This window comes from Cryptomeria japonica, chromosome 4 (assembly GCF_030272615.1).
Source record: "Cryptomeria japonica chromosome 4, Sugi_1.0, whole genome shotgun sequence".
In the NCBI taxonomy this organism is placed as follows: Eukaryota; Viridiplantae; Streptophyta; class Pinopsida; order Cupressales; family Cupressaceae; genus Cryptomeria; species Cryptomeria japonica.
In genome coordinates this window covers 144,569,515-144,590,946 of record NC_081408.1, presented here as the reverse complement: position 1 = coordinate 144,590,946, position 21,432 = coordinate 144,569,515, and the positions used below count along the sequence as shown (strand labels likewise).

General features: G+C 40.1%; 1 protein-coding gene across 2 annotated transcripts in view; it reads right to left on the bottom strand.

Annotated features, from left to right (window-relative positions):
- LOC131074113 (ribonuclease J) overlaps window positions 1-21,432 on the bottom strand; it is a 301,289-nt gene that overhangs the window by 133,643 nt on the left and 146,214 nt on the right. For both annotated transcript variants that reach the window (XM_058010661.2, XM_058010662.2), the window contains exon 12: window positions 9,914-10,039. In XM_058010661.2, the coding sequence (XP_057866644.2) occupies window positions 9,914-10,039 (126 nt within the window). The remainder of the gene's footprint in view (window positions 1-9,913; window positions 10,040-21,432) is intronic.

Sequence of the window (21,432 nt, the reverse complement as noted above, 5' to 3'; positions counted from 1 at the left end):
GTAAAAGACCACAGAGATTCTCAACTATGTTGCATTGATGTGTAATCTTATTGAGACTGAGCCTTCCAATGTTGAGGAAGCCTCAAAACAGCAAGTATGGAAAGATGCTATGGATGAAGAGTATCAATCCATTGTTAAGAATGGCGTTTGGGATATTGTTCCTAGACCTGAGGGGAAGTCATTTGTATCTTCCAAGTGGCTATACAAGATTAAGCATGCAGCTGATGGAAGCATTGAGAAGTACTATTATGGAAACGTAATTGGTAAAAAACTAATTGTTATTAACAATGAGAAAGAACGCTCAATAAATAGATTACAAAGATATACAAAAAAGAAAGTTTCTAAAATACAATATATTACACGATTGAGCATTAATAACTAGCTTAGGAAAACATAATATTAATACCCTCCCTTAATGCTCAATCTATCAATGACACCAAGCTGCCCCCTGAATTTGACAAACTTATCTGAACTAAGCGACTTGGTGAGAATATTTGTCGTTTGCTCCGTTGTTGGAACATACAGCAACTGAACTGAACCGTCTTCAACAAGCTTTCGGATGAAATGGAAATGAGTTTCCACGTGCTTGGTTCAGTTCATCAGAGGTGCCCTTCACATAACGCAGCACATGCTTCGCTGCTACCCAATGATCAGCCTTGGGGGCTGTCAGGAAGCATGAAATGTAGCTCACTGCAAAACTGAGATCAAGTCTAGTAGCAGTAAGATAGATGAGACTGCCCACTAGTTGCCAGAATTGTGTTTCATCTACAAGAGGAGAATCAAACTTGGCTGACAACGCAGTCTTGTCTCCATAGGTGTGGAAGCAAATTTGCAATCCTGCATTTGAAACCTATCAATCAAGTTCCTGGCATACTTAGACTGAGAAATAAAAATGCTACTATAAGTCTGCCAAACCTCAACACCTAAAAGAAGCCCCAAATTTGTCATATCAAAATCCTTTCACAGATCCTGTTTGATTTTTGCAATCAAATGTGCTAAACTACAAGTAATGATCAAGTCATCCACGTAGACAACAAGAAAAAGAATATCATCACCAAAGTGTTTGATAAGCAGATTACTGTCAGAAGGACAACACTGAAAACCATGAGCAACCAAGTATTGATCAATCTTAATGTACCACGCTCGAGGAGCCTGTTTGAGTCCATAGAGTGCTTTAACGAGTCTGCATACTTGATGTTCTTTGCCGGCAACCTTGAAACGTGGAGGCTGCGTCATGTAGACTTCTTACTGCAACTCCCCGTTGAGGAAGGCACGCTCAACATCCATTTGATGGACTTTCCATCAAAGCTGAGATGTAATGTCCCCTTCCTAGGTGACAGGCAGTTGAGTAGGGATTGGCCTATCATCTGGTTCCCGTAGGTCAGTGGAGTGAAGAGGGAACCCGTTCAGGAGTCATGGAGTCTTGCAAGGGGGGCCTTGTGAGCCAATTAAGACATTCAAACGACAATTCCTAGTTTTTAGGAGGGATCCCTATTTTTTAGGGAATGACTGAGAGTTGGTTTCGAGGTGTCTAGGAACCATTTTGGATCATTTGAGACCATCTCCTAAATTTTAGGGAGGGCTCCTATTTTTTAGGGAGAACTACCAGTTGATTGGTTGACTACTCGGAGGGCCACAGAGCATAGTAGGATCACTTTTGAGCATTTCTAGAGATTTGGAGACAATTTCCTACTTTCTAGGAGGATTCCTACTTTTTAGGGGGATCATGGCCAGTGAGCCTCCAACACTCAGAGTTCATCCATGGACAGGTGGATTCGATCAGAATTCGATTTGGAGTCCAAATGAGCAGCTTTTGAATAAAATGGGAGATATTTAAATATTTCCTAAGTTAGGTTAAATAAATAATTATAAAGTGAATTTTATTATAATCACTTTACATTATATTAAAGTATAATAAAGTACACATGGGGCACATTTACCTAGAAGTTATAACTTAAAATGGGGCCATTTTATATTATGATAAAATAGACCCTTGGCTTAATTGGAATCAAGAGAAGGCATTATAATATGAAATAAAACATTGTTAATACATGACATGAGAACCCTAATTCGAAATTAGGGTTAGGGCTGGGAAAAAAAGTGAATAAAAGAAAGAAAAGGTAGCCATTTGAGAGATATTCAAGTTCATTGTTGACATCACCAACAGGTGGGAGCTCTGGAAAGGAGTATTCTACAGCAGATTGGCTTCCAAAAACGAAAACTCTTGGGAGAAGTGAGACTTCGACATAGCCCCAGCCCTCAAGAAGGCAAGAGCATCATATTTTCAGTTTGTTATCAGTTGGGTATCGATTTATTGAGAAAATTGCAGATCAATCAGTTGTAAGGGTAGAAATTTACCATCAAATTGCATATCAGGAGTTTACATCAGCATTGGAGTCATTTTTTGACCCAGTTGTACCATATTCTTGCTGGCAGTACCATTTGGAGCAGCAGCTAGGGTTATATCAGCATTTAAAATCATATCTGCTTTGCATGTATGCATTTTCATGTCATTGGTGGCACCAATAAACTTGCTTCCTTTTGGCTTGGACCTCCGGGTATGAGAATTCTTGTTATTCAATATTCTAATATTTAGATCTGGAAAATTAATTGAAGCTGTCAATAAAATCAGAGTTCTAAATTTTAGATCAGTTTGTACTAATTTGTAAATTATGCTTAGAAAGTGTTATTCTTATGCATGTGATGATTGTTAAACCCTTTGCATTGATATTTGGTATCACACTCCTGAGCAAAAACCACAAATACAAAATTGCAAACTTTCAAAAACTCAGTGAAAATCAAAAAACCAGAATTGTTAGAGGGTAAAGTCAGAATTCTCAGTGAACAACTAGTTGGGGATCTTTCATGAGATGCAATAACAAGAAGAAGACGAATGGTACTCATCTTGGCAGTAGGAGCAAATGTCTCCTCATAATCAATGCCCTCCCGCTATGTGAATCCTCGAGCAACTAATCTGGCCTTGTACTTATCCAAAGTACCATCTGCATGATACTTGACCTTACAGACCCATTTGTAGCTAATGGGCTTCTTCCTTGGAGGAAGATCGGAGAGAACCCAAGTGTTGTTCTTCAAAAGGCTCTGGTATTCTGTGTCCATTGCCTATTCCCACTTTGGAATCCCTTTTGCTTCTGTATAGGTCTGAGGCTCATAAATACTATGAATGTTGGCCATGAGAGCAAAGTTAATTGTATTTTGCTGCTTGCCCTTATTTCTGGAAGATCTACCCTCAATGAGTTCATCAGGATGAATACAGACATATGAGAAAAGTTGAGACATGGACCAACTAGGACTCGAACCTAGGACCTTCCATGCGCTGCTGGAGTGCTCTACCACTGAGCTACTGGCCCCTCTTGGACCAGTCCATCGTCGGTCTAGGTGTGGCTTATTTCCAACACCAACAACCCCCCTTAAGCCACACCTCTCGTGTGCTTGGGGCTCCTAGCTTGGACCTGGCTCTGATACCATGTTGAGACATGGACCAGCTAGGACTCGAACCTATGACCTTCCATATGCTGCTGGAGTGCTCTAACACTGAGCTACTGGCCCCTCTTGGACCAGTCCATCGTCGATCTGGGTGCGGCTTATTTCCAACACCAACATTCCCCCTTAGGCCACACCTTTCGTGTGCTTGGGGCTCCTACCTTGGACCTGGCTCTGATACCATGTTGAGACATGGACCAGCTAGGACTCGAACCTAGGACCTTCCATAAGCTGCTGGAGTGCTCTACCACTAAGCTCATGGCCCCTCTTGGACCAGTCCATCGTCGGTCCGGGTGTGGCTTATTTCCAACACCAACAAGAAAATCTGTGGTAATTTCCCTTGTACTAGTGTGTTTACCCTCTGGATGAGCCATGGTGAATATCATTGTGAGGAGACAATCTCACAATAATGAACACTTGTGCATCTTACCATCATTGTGAGGTGACGATATCACAATAATGGTTGATATCTCGTAGGTGATATCTATGGATATGCCATAATGGTGGATATCATGTGAGGTGATATCTATTGATAAGCCATAATGGTGGATATTACATGAGGAGATATCCATGGTGGATATCACGTGAGGTGATATCTTTCCTTTTCACATATGGATGTAGCCATTGTGGACAATCATCACAATGTAGTGATGTAACTTGTTATAGGTTAAGAAGGATTCCTTCCTAGCTAAGAGGGAGTGTTGATTTTATTGTAGTTGTAGTCGGAATCCACAGGCCGACATTGATATCACAAAGGTTATGATTATATTTATATTATTATTAAGAGATAATATAAATATATTATAATGTGATAATATAATTATATTATAATTATAATGTATAATTATTATATTATATGATAATACAATAAATATTATATTATATTCATAATGTAATAATTGGTGCCACTTGGAAGAGTGGCGACCCTTGGTGTATAGACATCTCTCACATATACATAATGAGATGTGTGATCTCATTCAAATGAGGATATAACAATATAACAAAATATGCAGATCAATATAAATTAGACTGCTCAGGGGAGACGAATATAACGTCTATGGTTGGGAGGGCAATAAGAGTTATTGCCCATGGTTAATCGAGCATACCAAAAAAATAACAGTTAGGACCTGCCTCGTATACTGCCTTAGCTCCATTCATGGTCCTGTAGGTCATGGAATGGTGTGGATGAATTCCAAAGGCCTCCCCAATAGTTTCCGGAGTCAAAGTGGCCAAAAGGTTGCCACCTAATGTTGAAATTGTCCTCTTCGGATTGTAATGTTTCGCACATTCCAAGATCAAGTTCGGACATTGGATAGAAGGAGGAAAACCAGTCGCCCCAACAATTCCACTTCTGACAATCCTGGCAGCAGTAGGAGATAGACTATGCCCTGCTGTCCCAAACATCCTGATTTTAAAGGCAACCATGTTGAATGTTCCTAAATTTGTATCACTGATCTCCTTCCACCTGGACACCATCTTGGATTCCGGAAGGAATCCTTTCATCTCAGCCTTTATCTATGCCTGACTGGTGATGGTTGTCGCCTTGCTTGGATCTGGCATCCTAAGAATAAATCAGCAATTCTTGCAAACAAACCTTCTTGAAAAGAATGAAAACAAATTCTCTCTGTCTGACTTTTCTTACTTTCTCTCCAGCTCTTCTTTCTCCAAATTCGCACGTGAGAAATGAATTATACTTGCATGGTTATATAGAGTCTCTCCAACATGTTGCTAAGTTGAGAGGACTCAAATTTGGCAATTGTTTTAATTGTGTGTCATACTTTCCTTTCCAAGACACCATGCAAATGGGCCCCACCTCCGTAGTTGAGTCTGAAATTGGAAACTTCTTTTATTGCGTTGAGTTGCCCGTCATGATTTAGAATATTCCTTCGCCAACTCACCAACTTCCATTCTTTGAGTTTTGGAGGGATTTTTTGAAAGTTTGACTTGATCTTCTTCATCCATCCACTTGGCTCAACTTTCCTTGCTCTAGAGGAGATTTTCAACACTTTTCCACCACCTCCAATTTTTTAGGGACTTCCCCCAAGTCCAGGAGAGAGATAATTATCTCACGAGTCCAAATCTGCAAAAGATTCAAATTCTGATGAGATTGGATGTTTAAAAATGGATTTTTCTAAAAATTTCCCGAGGGGATTTCCTACTTTTTCATTCCATTCCTGACCCTCCATTTACCCTTTGCCTTGGAAAATTTCCAACCTTGGGCATGGAATCGACTAAGTGGTGGAATTTCATCATTTCATTCATTTTCCATGCCTACTAGATTTTGGAGCCTTTGAGACATCTTGGGCACTATTTCCACTCCATAGTGGAATTTATTTTCACGCTTTCCATGGCATTGTAGTTTTGGCACCCTACTACTCCACCTGGACATTGTTTCCTCTTGGAGGAATTTTCAACTTTGAGTGTTTTCCATGGCACTTTCATTCTAGCGCCAGACTTGGCACTTGGGTGCTAATCCACCTCAGTTAGGGAATCTTTCATTTCTCTCATTTTCCAGGAGCATCTTGTTTTAGCGCCCTTGGTCAAACTTGGGCACTATTTCCTCCTTGTCAAGGAATTTGATCCTTCGGAAGTTTTCCATGCCACCCCTATTTTGGCGCCCCCAATCTTGACATGGGTGCAATTTCCACTAAGGCATAGAATTTCATGATTTTGGCATTTTCCATGACACCTCCAATTTGGCGCCCACCTGACTACCCTAGGTGCTGAATTGACTTGGGGAAGGATTTTCATGATTTTGGAATTTCCCATGCCATCATGGATTTGGCACCAAACTCCTTGACTTGGGCGCCATTTCACCTGAGTCGGGGAATTCTTCATTTCCTTCACTCAAACTTTGCCAATTTCGATCGTTTCCAAACTAGAATGCCATTTTGAGTATTGATGTGAATTTCCAGACTTAGATGATTTTCAAGCTTTCCATTCCTAGATTGATTCCCACAGCCATTTATTTTATCAATTTAGCCTACCTTTAACTTTTCCAGATTTCGAAATGATTGTGAAAGCTCAGTTTTCAGCGTCTGACTGCGAGGAACCTGCCACAAATAGACTTTCCAAAAATAGAAAGTGCTTCAAATGTCAGAGTTACAGCCAAAACAGAACACGGGATGACTTACTATAAATAGAAACTTACTAAAAATAGTAAATTTGATTTTTGGTGAAATGAAGACATTCCGAGAGGCAGTGAAATCACTAAAAAATAGGAACTTCCTGAAAATAGAAAGTTGCTAAGAATTCGCTCAAATTTCATGTGTCGGTTCTCCTTAGAGGGTCTTGACTCCATTACAACTATCAGTTTTCAAAAACCCTAAAAGGAAACCCCTAAAATCTAGGACTAAAGGTAGAAACCTTAAAACCGAGAAAACTAGCCCTAGACTTAACCAAAATTGCTCAAACGAATTGCAGGATTGAGCAAATTGACCCCACTCACTTGCAAACTCAGAGAAACCAACGAGACTTCCGCAAAAGACCCCAAAAATGAAGACCAAAAGACCGAGAGGGCCTAAACATTAGGGTGTCCCCACTTGGAATGGGGTGATGTGCAATTAGGCCACAACAGATCCAGACCAAGCTCTTAGCCTAGATGGATTCTCAGACAAATTTTATCAGTATTTTTGGTATATTATAGGGGATGATGTGCATAAGGCTGTAGAGGAATCCAGGAAGAAATCCACTATGCTAGGAGTGTTGAACCATACCTTTCTAGCACTGATTCCTAAGACGAAGGATGCAATGGGTATGAATGATTATCAGCCCATTGCATTATGCAATACTATCTATAAAGTGACAACAAAAGTGATTGCTAATAGATTGAAGAAGGTTCTACACAAAGTTAAGGCAAAATTGTGGCTCATGAGTCTATCCATATAGCTAGGAAAACAAGAACCCTGAGCATGGTGATTTAAATTGAATATACTAGAGTAGTGTCCTCACCCCCTCTTGCCCAAGTTAAGGCATATGATCTAGTGGACAGGCAATTTTCACTGTCTTAAGAAGGTTTGGATTTGAAGGCAAATAGATTGATTGAAGAGGCAACTGTATTAACACTCCAAGAGTTTTTGTATTAGTGAATGGGGCGATGCAGGGGTTTTTGATTCAACCAGAGGCATTAGACAAGAGGACCCCTTGTCCCCTTTTCTTTTCATAATAATGGCAGAAGCACTAGGGAGATATATCTCCTTTGTTAGGAGGGAAAGCCAGTAGAAAGGCATTGAAGTGGTAATTGGTATATATTTTGTCATCCAACAGTTTGCGGATGACACTATTCTATTTGGGAAAGATTGTAGAGTTGACGCCAAGGACATCAAAAGGTACTAGATGACTATGGCAAAGCCTCAGGGTAGAGCGTCAACTAGGGGAAGTCAGAAGTCTTTTACTTAAATGTCCAGCCGAGTCTACACAAGGAGATTGCTCAAATTTCGGAGTTCAGGATAGCCAACTTCCCGGGAAGATTCCTTGGGATGCCTTTATTTGTTTGCATTAATAAAAAATGTTATTGGGAAACTTTGGGAATTTTTTTTTTTGTTTTTTTTAAATTTCAAAAAATCTGTACCGTGCCGCCCAAATTGGGCAAAAATTTTCTCCAACACCCAAAATCCAACTTTTGCCAAATTAAGTTGAGTTTATACTCAATTTTTATGGAAACGGCCTCCCGGACGCAATGGTGAGGTCGAAAACGCTCTAGGATGCCTCCAAAATGCGCAGTACCTCAAATCCGAAAATAGAAGCCTTCCAAGATGTCTCCCAAAACCAATCAATGAAGCCCCAATGGCTCTGATACCATGTGATTTTGCCAAGATCAAGGGAACGGTGAAAAGCACAAAGAAGAGACAATAGTATGACAAAAACAAACTGTATTCTCATCAATATACAAATGATCAACTCGATTAACCAATACAATGAATATAGGCCTGCATATATAGGCAAGGCCAAATGGATATGTGAGCACACAATCATGACATGTGGCTCAATGAGAAATAAGGGTAGGTAAGAAAAAGTAGGGGTAGGTAGGAGAAATAATATAATATTCCACAAGAGGTGGATGATCCACCAAATGTGGAATGTAACAGCAAGATAAGACCACAAAAGGTGGAATTTCTCCTACAAGCTACATCCCTATGTGCACACTTCCCTAAGTGTCTCATATCCAAACTACAATGAGATGCATTATCCTAAGTTAACTTAAGTAAAGTGTAATTATATCCTATAAGAATAAATAATTACACCAATAGAGCGCTTTGGATGTTTTTTGAGGTTGGGTCGAGAGGTTCTTGCTCCATTTTGTTTACTATGGCAGAACTGTGGTAGTGCATGCTCAAACTGCTACCTCTATGCTGACAATTTTGATATTAATATAAAGGGTGCTGGCCCTACCCAGGTATTAACTTAGCAAAAAAAAAAATATTCTTTATTAATTCTCTAGTTGACATATGATGACTAATGGACTAACTCAAATACAGATAAAGAAAAAAGGTCACATCTCAAAATTAGTCTACATGATGTAGTTGGGCCAGTAGGTTGTGCACCCTACCATCACAAGCCCAGAGCATTTGAAGAATATGAAGACAAACTGTTAGTATTGTTGTTCAAACTTTGCTAAGAAGCAGATAGGATGTCAACTAGTATAAACTAGAGCAGGGGTAGTAGAATAAAACAAATGAACAAATCTTAGGGCAGATATAGGAATGGTCGCACAAAATTATTTAAACAGCAGAGTTGCCAAAACTGAAGTCATGTTTAAAATTGTTTAAAATGGATCAGGATGCTATAGACATAACATCAATTTCTAGATGTAAATAATTATGATTCATAAACAAAAGGAATGTACCCAATACCCATCAATTAAAATTAGTTTTTATTTTTTCTGCACAAGTTCTTGAGAAAATATTGTTTTTGTCATCACTTGATGTTATTTGTCATGTCATACTAATGATATAAGATGTGAAGTCTGGTTATTTGCAGCCTTCAAGTAACATCCAATTAGTCTCAGGTATCATTTGCGTGAATGGACTATCTAATTGTCTAACAAATTTATTGCAGCATGTGACTTTTTAAATGCCCTCATACATTTATATATTGTTCTTTGCTTTTGCATTCAAATGTGTTCTGCCATGCTTTCTTTTATTACTTTCAAGTTTTATGTATGCAAATATTTGCCAGGGCTAACAAAGCTTCAGAATTTGTAGCAAAATTATTTATTTAACACCTACTTGCTAAAGTTTACCATGAAAGTAGAACTTGTACTGTTATGTAAAACAATGTTTCTGTAACAGGCTTCATGTCTCATTTAAGAATGGGAATAAATTGTTTCTATGTAGGATACTTAGGTGGTGAATTGATTATATTGTCATTTTAATTTGCAAGCACTAGAGATTCAGATAAATATATCCCTCACCAATTCTCCACGGTAAGCGTGACCAGATGTATGCAAATTATCTCCCCTTCCCATTACAATTGTAGAGCCAATATCTGCAATTCGATTCATCATCTTCATCACACGAACTTCATTCCCAGGTATGACCTGTACATTTCAATTAAGAGGACATTAGTCATTAATAAAAGTTTATGCATGTAATGTTATAATACTCGTTAAGAAAAAATTAGAGAGCATCAAGGAAGAAACAATTAGAGGTAATCAAGCAGAAATCAGTGGCATGATTCTTGCTGATGATTGAGAACTAAAAAAAATTAGATCATTGTTCAAGAATGACCAAAATTTAAAGGACTCAAAAGTGTATCTAAGGGCAGGTTTCCATGCAGCTGCTTAGCTTATTTTAGCTAGCCTGCTCAATTTTTTAAGTAGCAATTTGTGGAGCTGATGGCCTCACGAATATTAAATTTTGCTGCTTATTTTTAAGCAATCATCTTAAGTTGTAATTTAAAGCATAATTAATAATTATAATTTTTTGAAATAAAATTTAAAGAAAAAACTTGAGACAAATAAAACAGAGGGAAAAAAAAATTTGAAGCCACACATCATTCTTCCCAACATGCTGTTGCTGCTTATTTCTAATCCCCCTTTTTACAAAGCTTATATTCAATTTTTAAGCACTAGCAGCTCCAGTAAAATAGGGAAAGATTCCAATTTATCCTTTCCCAATAATTAAAAAATTGCATGGGAAAACTCCAGCTGCTTAAATTTAAGCAGAAAATGCACTTAAGTTTTCGCATGGGGTAAAAGGAACAGCAATGAAAAGAGTGCCTTATCATTCAATGTCCATGGATGATCAAAACCAATCAGTGGCATACAGACAAAAAAATAGAAATGAAACAAATTGTGATGTCCCCTTTTTCGGAATTAATCTATCATAGCGACAAAGATACTTCCCAATCTCCGCTAAGATTGATCATTAAAATTGATTAGGAATTAGACCTGACAATGTTGATTATCCCTTGTAGGATGTATGCTAATTGTTCCCTAGAGCTAACAAATGCATAATAAAATATAATAAGTATGATGAGATGTGTTTAATTATTGGAAAATAGGTTATCTCCTAATAGGGGACATTACAATATTTAAAGGACTCAACGGTTGCCGAGAGGAACACAATCGTCAACCAACTGACAAATTAACTACCCCAAAGTGAAAACACACTTAATACAAACAATTAATACATTGGCAAATAATAAATATTATCAAAAATAACAATAGGCATTTTATACCGACTACACTTGCTTGGCAAACCTCTTCCTTGACATTGCCACTCTATTCTTGCCAAAAAAGTTTGCCACTTGAACCAATTTCATAATCATAGGCAGAGATATAAGCTATTCAAGCAAAGCTCGCTATATAGGTTGTCGAACCATGTTGAGAACGCAACTAGGCTGTCTTTATCAAATAAATGATAGCAAATGGTATGCCTCACAACTTAGCCATTTCCATACTTTTCCTTTTTCACCTATGCCACAACCACCCTTGAACTTTGTCAATATCTCGTTTCAAACAGCCGCAACCTCTGTCATCCTGCAAAATTTGCCAGTTAAAGAACAAAGACCGTGACATGGCAACCTTGCAAACTGACTAGGACAACCACAAGTTGAATTTGGTTAACAAACAGTGACAATCAATTTGATGACAAAATAGAGAAGAACTAGGTACAAATATTTTAGTGTGGTGATCCGTTTGTTCACTGCAGAAAATACTTAATTACAATGGAAATATCTCTATTTGTCATGGCAAATGCTGGCCTACTGTAGCAATCACATTGTTTACCATAGGAATTTTGTTTTCACCACTTACACAATGTAGTGAATTCATCATAGCGTGGGGTATGTTGGCGGTAATATCGTACGGGAATAAAACAGTAGTTAATTAGGTACTATTTTACTTTGTTAGTAAGGTAACTGAGGGATGGTAGTTACGGGTGCAACGGTTGCCCCTCGCATCCCCTCGGTACCTTTATATACCATGGAAGGTAACTTGTAAACACACATGATTATGAATGGAAATAGTATCTCTTATATTTGCTTGATCTTATCTGGTACCTATGGCATTATTGTTTCTCATTAAGCATTCTATCTGTATGTTCTAAACTGTTCACCCAAATGGTAAACATCTGGCGCCGTTGCCAAAATTTATCCGGAGCACGGGAATATACTACATGGCACATGGATAATGGGACAACCATTGGCCGAAGGGACGAGCAGTAACCCTGACGAAGAGCCTGAAGACCTATTCGAGGGAGAAATAGCACTTACAAAAGATTTCTCCTGCATCCTCCAGGTGGTGATTGAAACACACGTACGAAGGGAAGCCACCACAGAGGATGCTGTGTGGAGTGCGCTTGGTGTAATCCCGGCGGTAAATCGTTTGATGAGCAACTTGCCCAACCTTCTGGCACGAGCATTTTTGGCTCTTCAAAACCGCAGGGAAGACACCTATCCAGAGAACCGACGCCAGCAAATCCTACGGGAGTTTTACGAGTGCCAAGAGGAGGAGCGCAATGAAACCGAGTGAGGGGTAAATAATCCCTGAACTGTGTACGGGCAAAGGAGAATAAACAAGAACACCCCCACTGTAGTGACATACATTGTATACCAGGGATGAATTAATAAAAGTGTTCTTTTCAATATGATGTCTTGTTCTATTGCATAAGGAGAATTTAGAATTAATGCCCAATCTGCTAAATAAGGACAAAAATAAGAAGGAATACATAGGGGACTCTGAAGCCGCTCAACGAGCATTAATTCTCAAGCAACAAGTAGAACGAAGAAGAAGATTCAAGAGGATTGCCGAGGAAGGAAGCGGCGGAAATGGCAGCAATGGCTCTAGCGAGGGCTAAGTTTCCACACTAATAGAACCCACCAGGAAACGGTTGGGGGACCTTTCCCTAACATTGGAGGAGATCGGTGACGGGAGTACAGTAGAGCCATACACGCCATACAGAGGTGTCGAGACCAAGAGGGAAGACGAGACAGAGACCGAGAATAGAGGCTGAGGATACTGGTGTGACCGAAGGTGTCGGGAGGACACAAGGTCACAGTAGTAGAAGCAATCTATTTGGAGCAGGCTCACCACACCCTGGTAGTCAGAGCAACTTGGTGGGACCCAACGGACAAAATCTCGACGGAGTACCTTCAGGAGGACCAGTCTCTGGAGGAGTTCCTGGAGGGTCAAATTCGAGTTCCGGAGGGCAAACCGGGCCGCCGCCAAGAAACGTAATGGAGAATCAACAAAAATTGCCGAAGTTCATCGGAGATGGGAAAGAAGACCCCATACGGCATTGTCATACATGTGAAACAATTTGGTCGGCCAATGGCGTGGCCGATAGGGCGGAATGGATGGTGCAATTCCCCGCCACCCTATGAGGAGTAGCCATTGATTGGTACTCACATGCTGACAAAACCCAACTAACAACTTGGGATGAATTGCACAAAGCCTTCGAAAAGGAGTTTCGACTCCTCAAAGATGATAATGAAATCATAGCAGAAATCCTGAGCACCAAGCAAGGGAAAAGTGAGACCATCCGAGCATATAGCCGACGCCTCAAGGAATCGTTGGGAAGAATGGATAACTAGCCCGACGACAGGTTGAAGAAAAGGTGGTTTGTGGAGGGCTTAAAATCATCACTCAGAAGGAAAATGAAAATTGTACCCCCCACATCCTACGACGATGCCTATAACCGAGCAATGGATCTGGAGAGTGAAGGGAAGACATCCAGGAAAAAGAAAGACAGATCCTCTGAAGAGGACTCCTCCGACGGAAGTAGCAGCGACGAGGGGTCGAGTAAAAAGGTGCAAGCCCTTCAAAAGGATATGCATCGCATGATGAAGGAATTCAAGAGCATGAAGGGAAGCACCAACAAAAATGAGGAAGTATAGTGCATAGAATGTAAGGAGGAAGGTCACACAAAAGGCTCTTGTCCCAAAAAGGCCTTCTGCGATATTTGCCAAGTGTCGGGACACTCTACCAAAGAATATCTCTACAACATGAAGACACGCGGGAACCAAGTGCTCTTCACCCAGGAGCAACCATCAGCGACAGCAGGCACATTGCAGCCTCAAGCCAACACCACGACATCATCTAGCGGTTACAAAGGTAACCGAAGGGGAGGAAGAGGCAACAATAATAATAGCAATAATCGGAGTCGAATGTAGTATGATGCCAAGGGACGGTCGATCATTCGGTGTCAGGCATGCAACCAGTGGGGACAGTTCGTGCGGGATTGCTTGAAAGAGTAGGTACCTGTTGTGACCATTTCACACATCGCCCCATTAGAATGGGGACCCCCTCTTTTTTGCTTTTGTTTTGCTTATTCTTCTCTCTGCTTTTAGGGTTTTGAGTGAGTGAGTGGTTTGTCTGGGCTAGGGCTAAGCCTTAGGGGTTTCTTTGATATTATACAAGCCGAGTCCAGTCAAATTTTGAAAGTTGTTAAGCGTCCTCCGGAGAATTGAGATTGTTGAAATAAGGTAAGCCTGTCAAGGGAGTCAAATAGGTCTCAAGTTAAGTCTAGATTGAGGGTTTTTTGGGTAAAATCCAATTTTGACTAAGTATTAGCATTTTTTTAAGGAGAAATTGTGTGTTTTTGCCTAGGTGAGTTTTGATCAATTTTTTGAAGCAAGATGATGCATGAAGTAGACAAATCGCTCCTGACCCTCAGTGAAGGCCCAGGGCGGAATTTATCCTGAGTACAAATTCTTGTTTTGAGAAGGCTTGCTAACTGGTTCCTGGCCTTGGGAATGACCTAACTCTGCTTTGTGAAGTGATTGGAGACTTAAATTTTGAATAGTTTAGCCAGAAAGAGGTAAATTTGCTCCTGACCCTCTCCAAGGGTCCAGGGCGAAAAAACTTATTGGAGTCATTCCTGACATTGTTTGGTCAAATTGAGATATCAAAGGCGTGGTGGAGGACGAGATAAGCATGATAAAGTGTCCAGACTTGATTGAAGATAATGAAATGATGGAGTTTTGCCAAAAAGAGGTAAATTCGCTCCTGACCCTCTCTGAAGGTCCAGGGCGAAATTCATTATATGCACATTTTTAGACCTTTCTTGGACAGGAACTTTTATTCATAGCGTGAAACAAGATGAAATCTTCCCTAGCAAGGACATTTCATGTGGAAAAGTGAAGCACTTTGGTCTAGAAGGCAAAATTCGCTCCTGACCCTCTCTCAAGGTCCAGAGCGAAATTTTCAAAAGGCACATTTCTTCCTAAGTCAAAGTGATTTTTTATGATTGGAATAGATGAAAGCAAGTGCGTTTTACACATTCAATATAGTTTGGACGATCAACAAGAAGGCAATCAAGCCAGGTAAGGAAAGTCGCTCCTGACCCTCTCTGAAGGTCCAGGGCGAATTTCTAAGTTTCTCTTCTTTCTTTGAAGAATTAAGACAAAATCTTGCTTGAATGAGTGAGGAAGGGTGTGTTTTGACCGTTGAAGATAATTTGGAGGGCTAGCAAAAGATGGGTAAACTTGAATTTGCAAAGTCGCTCCTGACCTTCACTGAAGGCCCAGGGCGAAAAACCTAATATCCAACCTTTTTCCTCCAAAATTAAATGAAGCCAAGCCTAGACACAAGTTTGAAACAATGTTTGAAATACCTTGAGGTGGAATTAAGATGCTAAGATTGCAAATTTTGAGGACAAAAGGGACAATCGCTCCTGACCCTCTCCAAGGGTCCAGGGCGAAATTTCCAAGTATGCCCACTTTCCTTGCATTTCGAGATGATATTTTTGTTTCCAAGACTCAAAAGGGAGTGGAGAACGATGTTCTACACCTTGAGAGTAATTTGAAGTTGGAATGATCAAGAATTTGTGCAAAAGACTCAAATTCGCTCCTGACCCTCTCTGAAGGCCCAGGGCGAAATTTTCAAAATCAACAACTTCCCTTCAAAATCGTGCTAAGGCAAGATTGTGCTAAGGTGGAAAGGTCCTCCAAAAACGTAATGAACAAGGATTTACCTCCAAAACTTGATGATCCTGGCCTAAATTGCAAAAGTCGCTCCTGACCTTCACTGGAGGTCCAGAGCGAAAATCTTTGAAGCCCCTATTTTACATCGCAAAAGCAAATCAAGCATGCATGGAACAAGTGAAGGAGATCATTGCTTATCCAACAAGGAGAGTTGACAATTAAAAGATGAAGGATTAAGAGCAAAAGTGAAAAATCGCTCCTAACCCTCTCTAAGGGTCCAGGGCGAAAAGGTCCTAATACACTTTCCTCCTAAAGACCAAATGAAATCAAATTAAAAACTCCAATAAAAAATGCCATTTAAATGCCTAGATGAAGTTTTGGACTAGAAAAATGAGGTATGCAAGGCCTAAATTGAAAGTTCGCTCCTGACCCTTGCCAAGGGTCCAGGGCGAAGTTAGTAGCATTCTTTAGTTTACCATATTTGAGCATTGATATTCCCCAAAATCTTCAAAATTGCTCACTTCGAAGCCTTTGAAAAAAGAAATTAATTAAAATTAAATTGGCATTTAATAAAGGACATATTGGCATTTAATAAATTAATGTTGAGCCTTAAAAAAATCGAACTTTTATTGTGAAGGCATTTACAATTAATTTTTTTTATGAAATTAAAATTGGATATGGAGCGCTTAAGGTCTTATTTTTATTTATTTTATCAAGTCGGCCCCTCCTTTTTACAATTTTATTTATTTTTTTAACCCCTTTTTGCCATGTCGGCCTAGAGGGAGCAAAAGGGGTGGGCGCTCTATATATTGGAGGTGTTTTTTTTCACAATTCAAATCATTCACTCATTGCTTCAAGTGCGAATTTGGAGAGCAAGAAGGAGGTGCGAAATCTGGTCTATTTGGAGCGAATGTATTTCAAGTGTTGGAGACAAGAAGGAGGTGGAATTGATTCTTGTGAAGGCTAAAGGAGGGGCATTTTATTCAAGGGAACCTTTGATCTACATTTTGCCTAGCAAAATTCACCTATTTTTGCATCATTTCTTAGAGTTTAATACTCAAGAGGAGGTATGGCGAAATCATCTTGACACCCTTGTTGAAGATTTGAATTTTGAACTTTGATTTTGAAAATTCCAAGTATTGCATAGTTAGTTAGGAAATGATAACTAAAGATTTATCATGAGGTTTCCCAATTAAAATCTTAAATCTTCCTTTCTACTTTATATTTCTACACTTCAAAATATATTACTCCTAATGAAATGTTGTGTAGGTGTCAAGATGACGACTCCAAAGGCGGGAGCATCTACTAGTCGCCCGGCTCTCATGAAGGAAGATCAGAAGAATGAAGAATTGGAGACCAGGATCGTGTCCAGATGGAGCAATATCGGAGATACCAACTTGGGAAACTTCAGTATGAAGAAGTTTCGAGAGGTCCCCTAGATTGGCAAACCATCACCTGTCGCAAAAAGAATAATTGAAAGTGGCATCGTAAGGCAGCCGGCTTTCCTCCGGCAGTCCAGTGTCATGAGCTGATGATCGAGTGTGCCCGCCATTATGACTCAAAATCGAGATCGATCGTATCCAAGGAAGGAAACACTTTGGCTTACCTTTCAGAGGAGGCTATAAGTGAGGCTCTCCATCTTCCAGAGCATAAGGATATGATTTACAAAAGCCTAGAAGGAGCCAGGTCAATGTATGAAGATGATCCCGACACTTGCTTGAATCTCATCAATAAGAATTGGTTGCTCAAAAGTCGACCTCGCCTAAGCAAGATTCCCAACACACCACATAGGACCGACTTCCAGGAGGAGTACAGAGATTTGATAACTTTGCTCAATCGAGTTACAGGGGCTCCTCAAGCCTTCTACTTCGAGAAATGGATGTTCTAGTTCATCCAAGTGATAGTCCAAGGAAAAGGAACAATTCATTGGGCCAGAATTATTAGCCATTGCCTGGATGTGCAGTTGAGAAGACTAAAGCCTACCAAATCATTCCACATGAGCTCATACGTCATATATGCCTTGATCAGGAGTTTCCAATATGCACGGCTACCTCACAGAGGAGTGATCGGAAGAGGACCCGGAGAAGTGAGAGTTTGTGACTCTTATGTTCATTTGCATCATCTTCCTAGAGGTGACTACAAGTTAGTCAATGACACCTTCACGATGAACATCACTAGGATATTGCAAGGTCGGATTCACAATCGACTATCTTCGGATGCACAAGAGCTTGTGAAGAGGTATGGTGCTTGGTTCATCCAGTTTCAAAAGTTTACATATATCAGAATTCATGGGTGTCCTTCACCTCCCTACATGTTGTCAAGGTATCCGACACATAGGATAGTGCTACTTGAGGTGACCAGACAGTTAGCAGCTTATGCAAAGGCATTCAGACACAAGCATGGAAATGGAGTTCTCGTGCCCATCATATTGGGGAATTCAGTTGAGGTATGTCCTAATACTCAAGCCTCGGAAGATGCAGAGAAGGAACTGGCTTTATATTCATTCACGTTCTTTGCCTCGAGGGAGAATTTCGATCCTCATGGTTATATGGAGGAGACAGTTGGCAAGAAGTACAAACACGAGTTTCAGGTAGAGGACTTTTGGATGAATCTCTCAAGTGATTTAGAAGTGAAAAGAAAGATGCATTCCAGATTACCTTTAGATTTCATCAGGGAATGCAAAGTTTACAGAGTAGCCGATCAAGCTTAGGACAGTGGCAGACATCTCCAGTCATCCTATGACAAGGAAGATAAGAGAGTGAAGATAGATTGGAGCGAGCCTGAGATTTCGGACTTGAGAGCTTTGATGGCTCCAGTTTTGTCATGTACTCGCAGATGGGTGGATGAACAACATCAGAAGTTAAGAGAACAGAACATACCAATGACTTTTCCTTTGGAGGAAAGACCAGAAGAAGGAGGAGCGAGCGCAAGTGAAGGCAATTCTAATCCTAGAGGCGCAAAGAGGAAAGAAAGACCTGAGAAAAGAGAACCTTCCAAGAAGAAGCAGAGGCCAATCGAGATCGCCCATCAGGCACATCTTCTCGACATGGAAAGAAGGCGAGTCAAGCTAAAGGTCAAGAGAAGATGGTACCTAAGGTTGATGAATCTATGGAGTCTATGGTACAGAATGATAAGCCTGAAAAGGGGCAGACACCTCAGCATTCATCAAGTCAATCTCCCCAAGTTGATGAGCTACATGAAGAGAAGAATGATGATGAAGCGACATCCCCTCTCCGAGAAGATGAACCATTGCTTAAGGAAATACAAGTTAGAGAGACAAGATCCGCCATTCCGGATTGGTTAAAATAGAGACTGACGAGGGTGATTGTGATTGAGGATGAAGAGGATGTGATTGACTTAGAGAGTCTTATAGGAAATTCTCAAGAGGTAACGAAGAAGAAGAAGGCCACCAAGATGTCCAAGGTGATCACAGATGAGACAGGATCCAGGAAATTGCAGATAGCTACACCGGTAGTGGACAAGTATGAAGGTGAAATCCTTGCAGATGAGTATGATGTAGAAACATTTGAGCTTGGTCCCCTCACTACTCAACAGGCACTGGATGAGGCAACCGATTCATTTGAAGCACTTAAAGACAAGCTTAAAGAAGAAATGGAAACGAATAGAAAGCTTGAGAGAGAAGTCGGTGCTTGGAGAGGCTACTTTAGTCATCTCAATCAGCCCTTGGGACATCAGGATCTGGCAGTATCTCCTGTGCAAGCACTTCCCCTCGAATCAGTTGGCGAGGCAGAAAGAGTCAAGAGCTTGGTTCAGCTTATGAGCTCTTGGATTGACAAATCCCACACGGTAGCCGTTGAATTTTCAACAAGAATGATGAAGACAATCCACCGAGCTATCCAGGTCCTTGAGATCATCCACAACCTAATGATAACGGTAGACGCTTTCGCTCACACTAGAGATGTTATCATTCCTGTTCTACAAGTAATCAAGCAAACACCAAGGAAGATCCTAGCACAAGAAAAGATAATGGATGGAGGAGCTCATAATTTACTTCAGTGGTCAACTCTACTCCAGATGAAAGAGATTCTTTTCAAGGACATCAACACCAAATGCAATCAAGTTGAAGGTGTCATCCATCCAATTCAGGATAGGGTGTTTGAAGTGTTATGTACCATTCTCGGTAGGAGGATCGAAGTTGAGACGGATGTAGACCTCCAAGAGTTGGAAGAGAGAGTCAAGGTCATCTTTTGCAAAGATGAGAATGTCATCACAGATGAGCAACGGGATCTAATGTTCACTACTATGCTCCTGATTGAAAAGATCAAAAAACTCGAACCAAGATGGGAAACAGCTCTTCTCAATGCCTTTGATCAGGTTAGCCACTTGGAGGAGCGAATGAGGAATCTTCCCGAGATTCCTATTGCTCAGATTGAAGGAATCATGTCCAGATTCGTTGCATATGCTAAGAAAGAGCATTGGAAAGGGAACAAGGTTCTAGAAGAACGGTTGTTATAGAATGATGTGGCATCTTAATTATCATTGGTCTATGTTTCCTCGATTTTTGTGCCAATTAAATATTTGGCTATGCATTTAATAATGTTCATCTAAAAGGGGGACTTTTTGTAACAAACCCTAATTAGGGCTTAGGTGTCAGAATCTCAGCTGTTGATCTTCTTTTGATCTGGGTCGTTCATTGTAATTGAGGATGCTATATATACCCTCACTCATTTTCATTTTGTCATTAGAAGATTAGAGATTAGATATTAAGGAGATAGATAGTTAGAGCTTTGGAGAGAAGAAAGTTATTTTGTAGCAAGATTGAGTAGTGAAGAAAGAATTTCGAACAATTGTTGTCTATTTTGGCTTTGAGATCAATAAAATATTGAAGTTATGGTGTTTTATTGCAATTCTTGTGGCTATCTTCATGGTTGTTTACTTTCTTGAATCATTCTCAGTCGAAGTGGTATTTAAGTTTGAAGGACTAAGTGTTGTGCTTGACCTTTGGTGAGATTCACGTTCCAAACCACTAGCTTCTTACTAATTGTAAGGACGCCTTGCGTGGTCAACTGGAGATATTTAGATTGCTTGAACCTTCAGTCATTATTGAACTATTGATATGTATCTTTATGGTAGTGTCACTGTCTATAATTCTTGATGATTTGAAAATCCCTAATCACCTTAGAAGATCGCATCAATTCCAGTAGAGTTGTAATTCCTTGCCAATAATGAAATTGGTAGAATCTTGCCAAGTCTAGCCTACATTGAGTCATTCTTAGGTTTAGATTAGAATTCATCTCTTGAAAACCCTATCTTTTGATCTTTTTTGAGAATTTGTTAACATTAGAAAAAAAACCTACAGTCAAGTGAGAGTAACACGGACCAGCTTTCTCAGAAAGTGTGTAAGACCCCTTGAAGAAACAGCATTCACAACGACCACTGGTGCTTATCCACACGTAGAGATCCTACAACGAAGAACCTTGAAGTCACCCTGATTGATCCTTTTTCGCAATATCTTCAGCATTCAGAGGCTTTACTCAAGAGAGGATAAGGTACCCTTGGGTATTTTATTCTGTGTTTGATTGTGTACAAAATACACGTCAATAG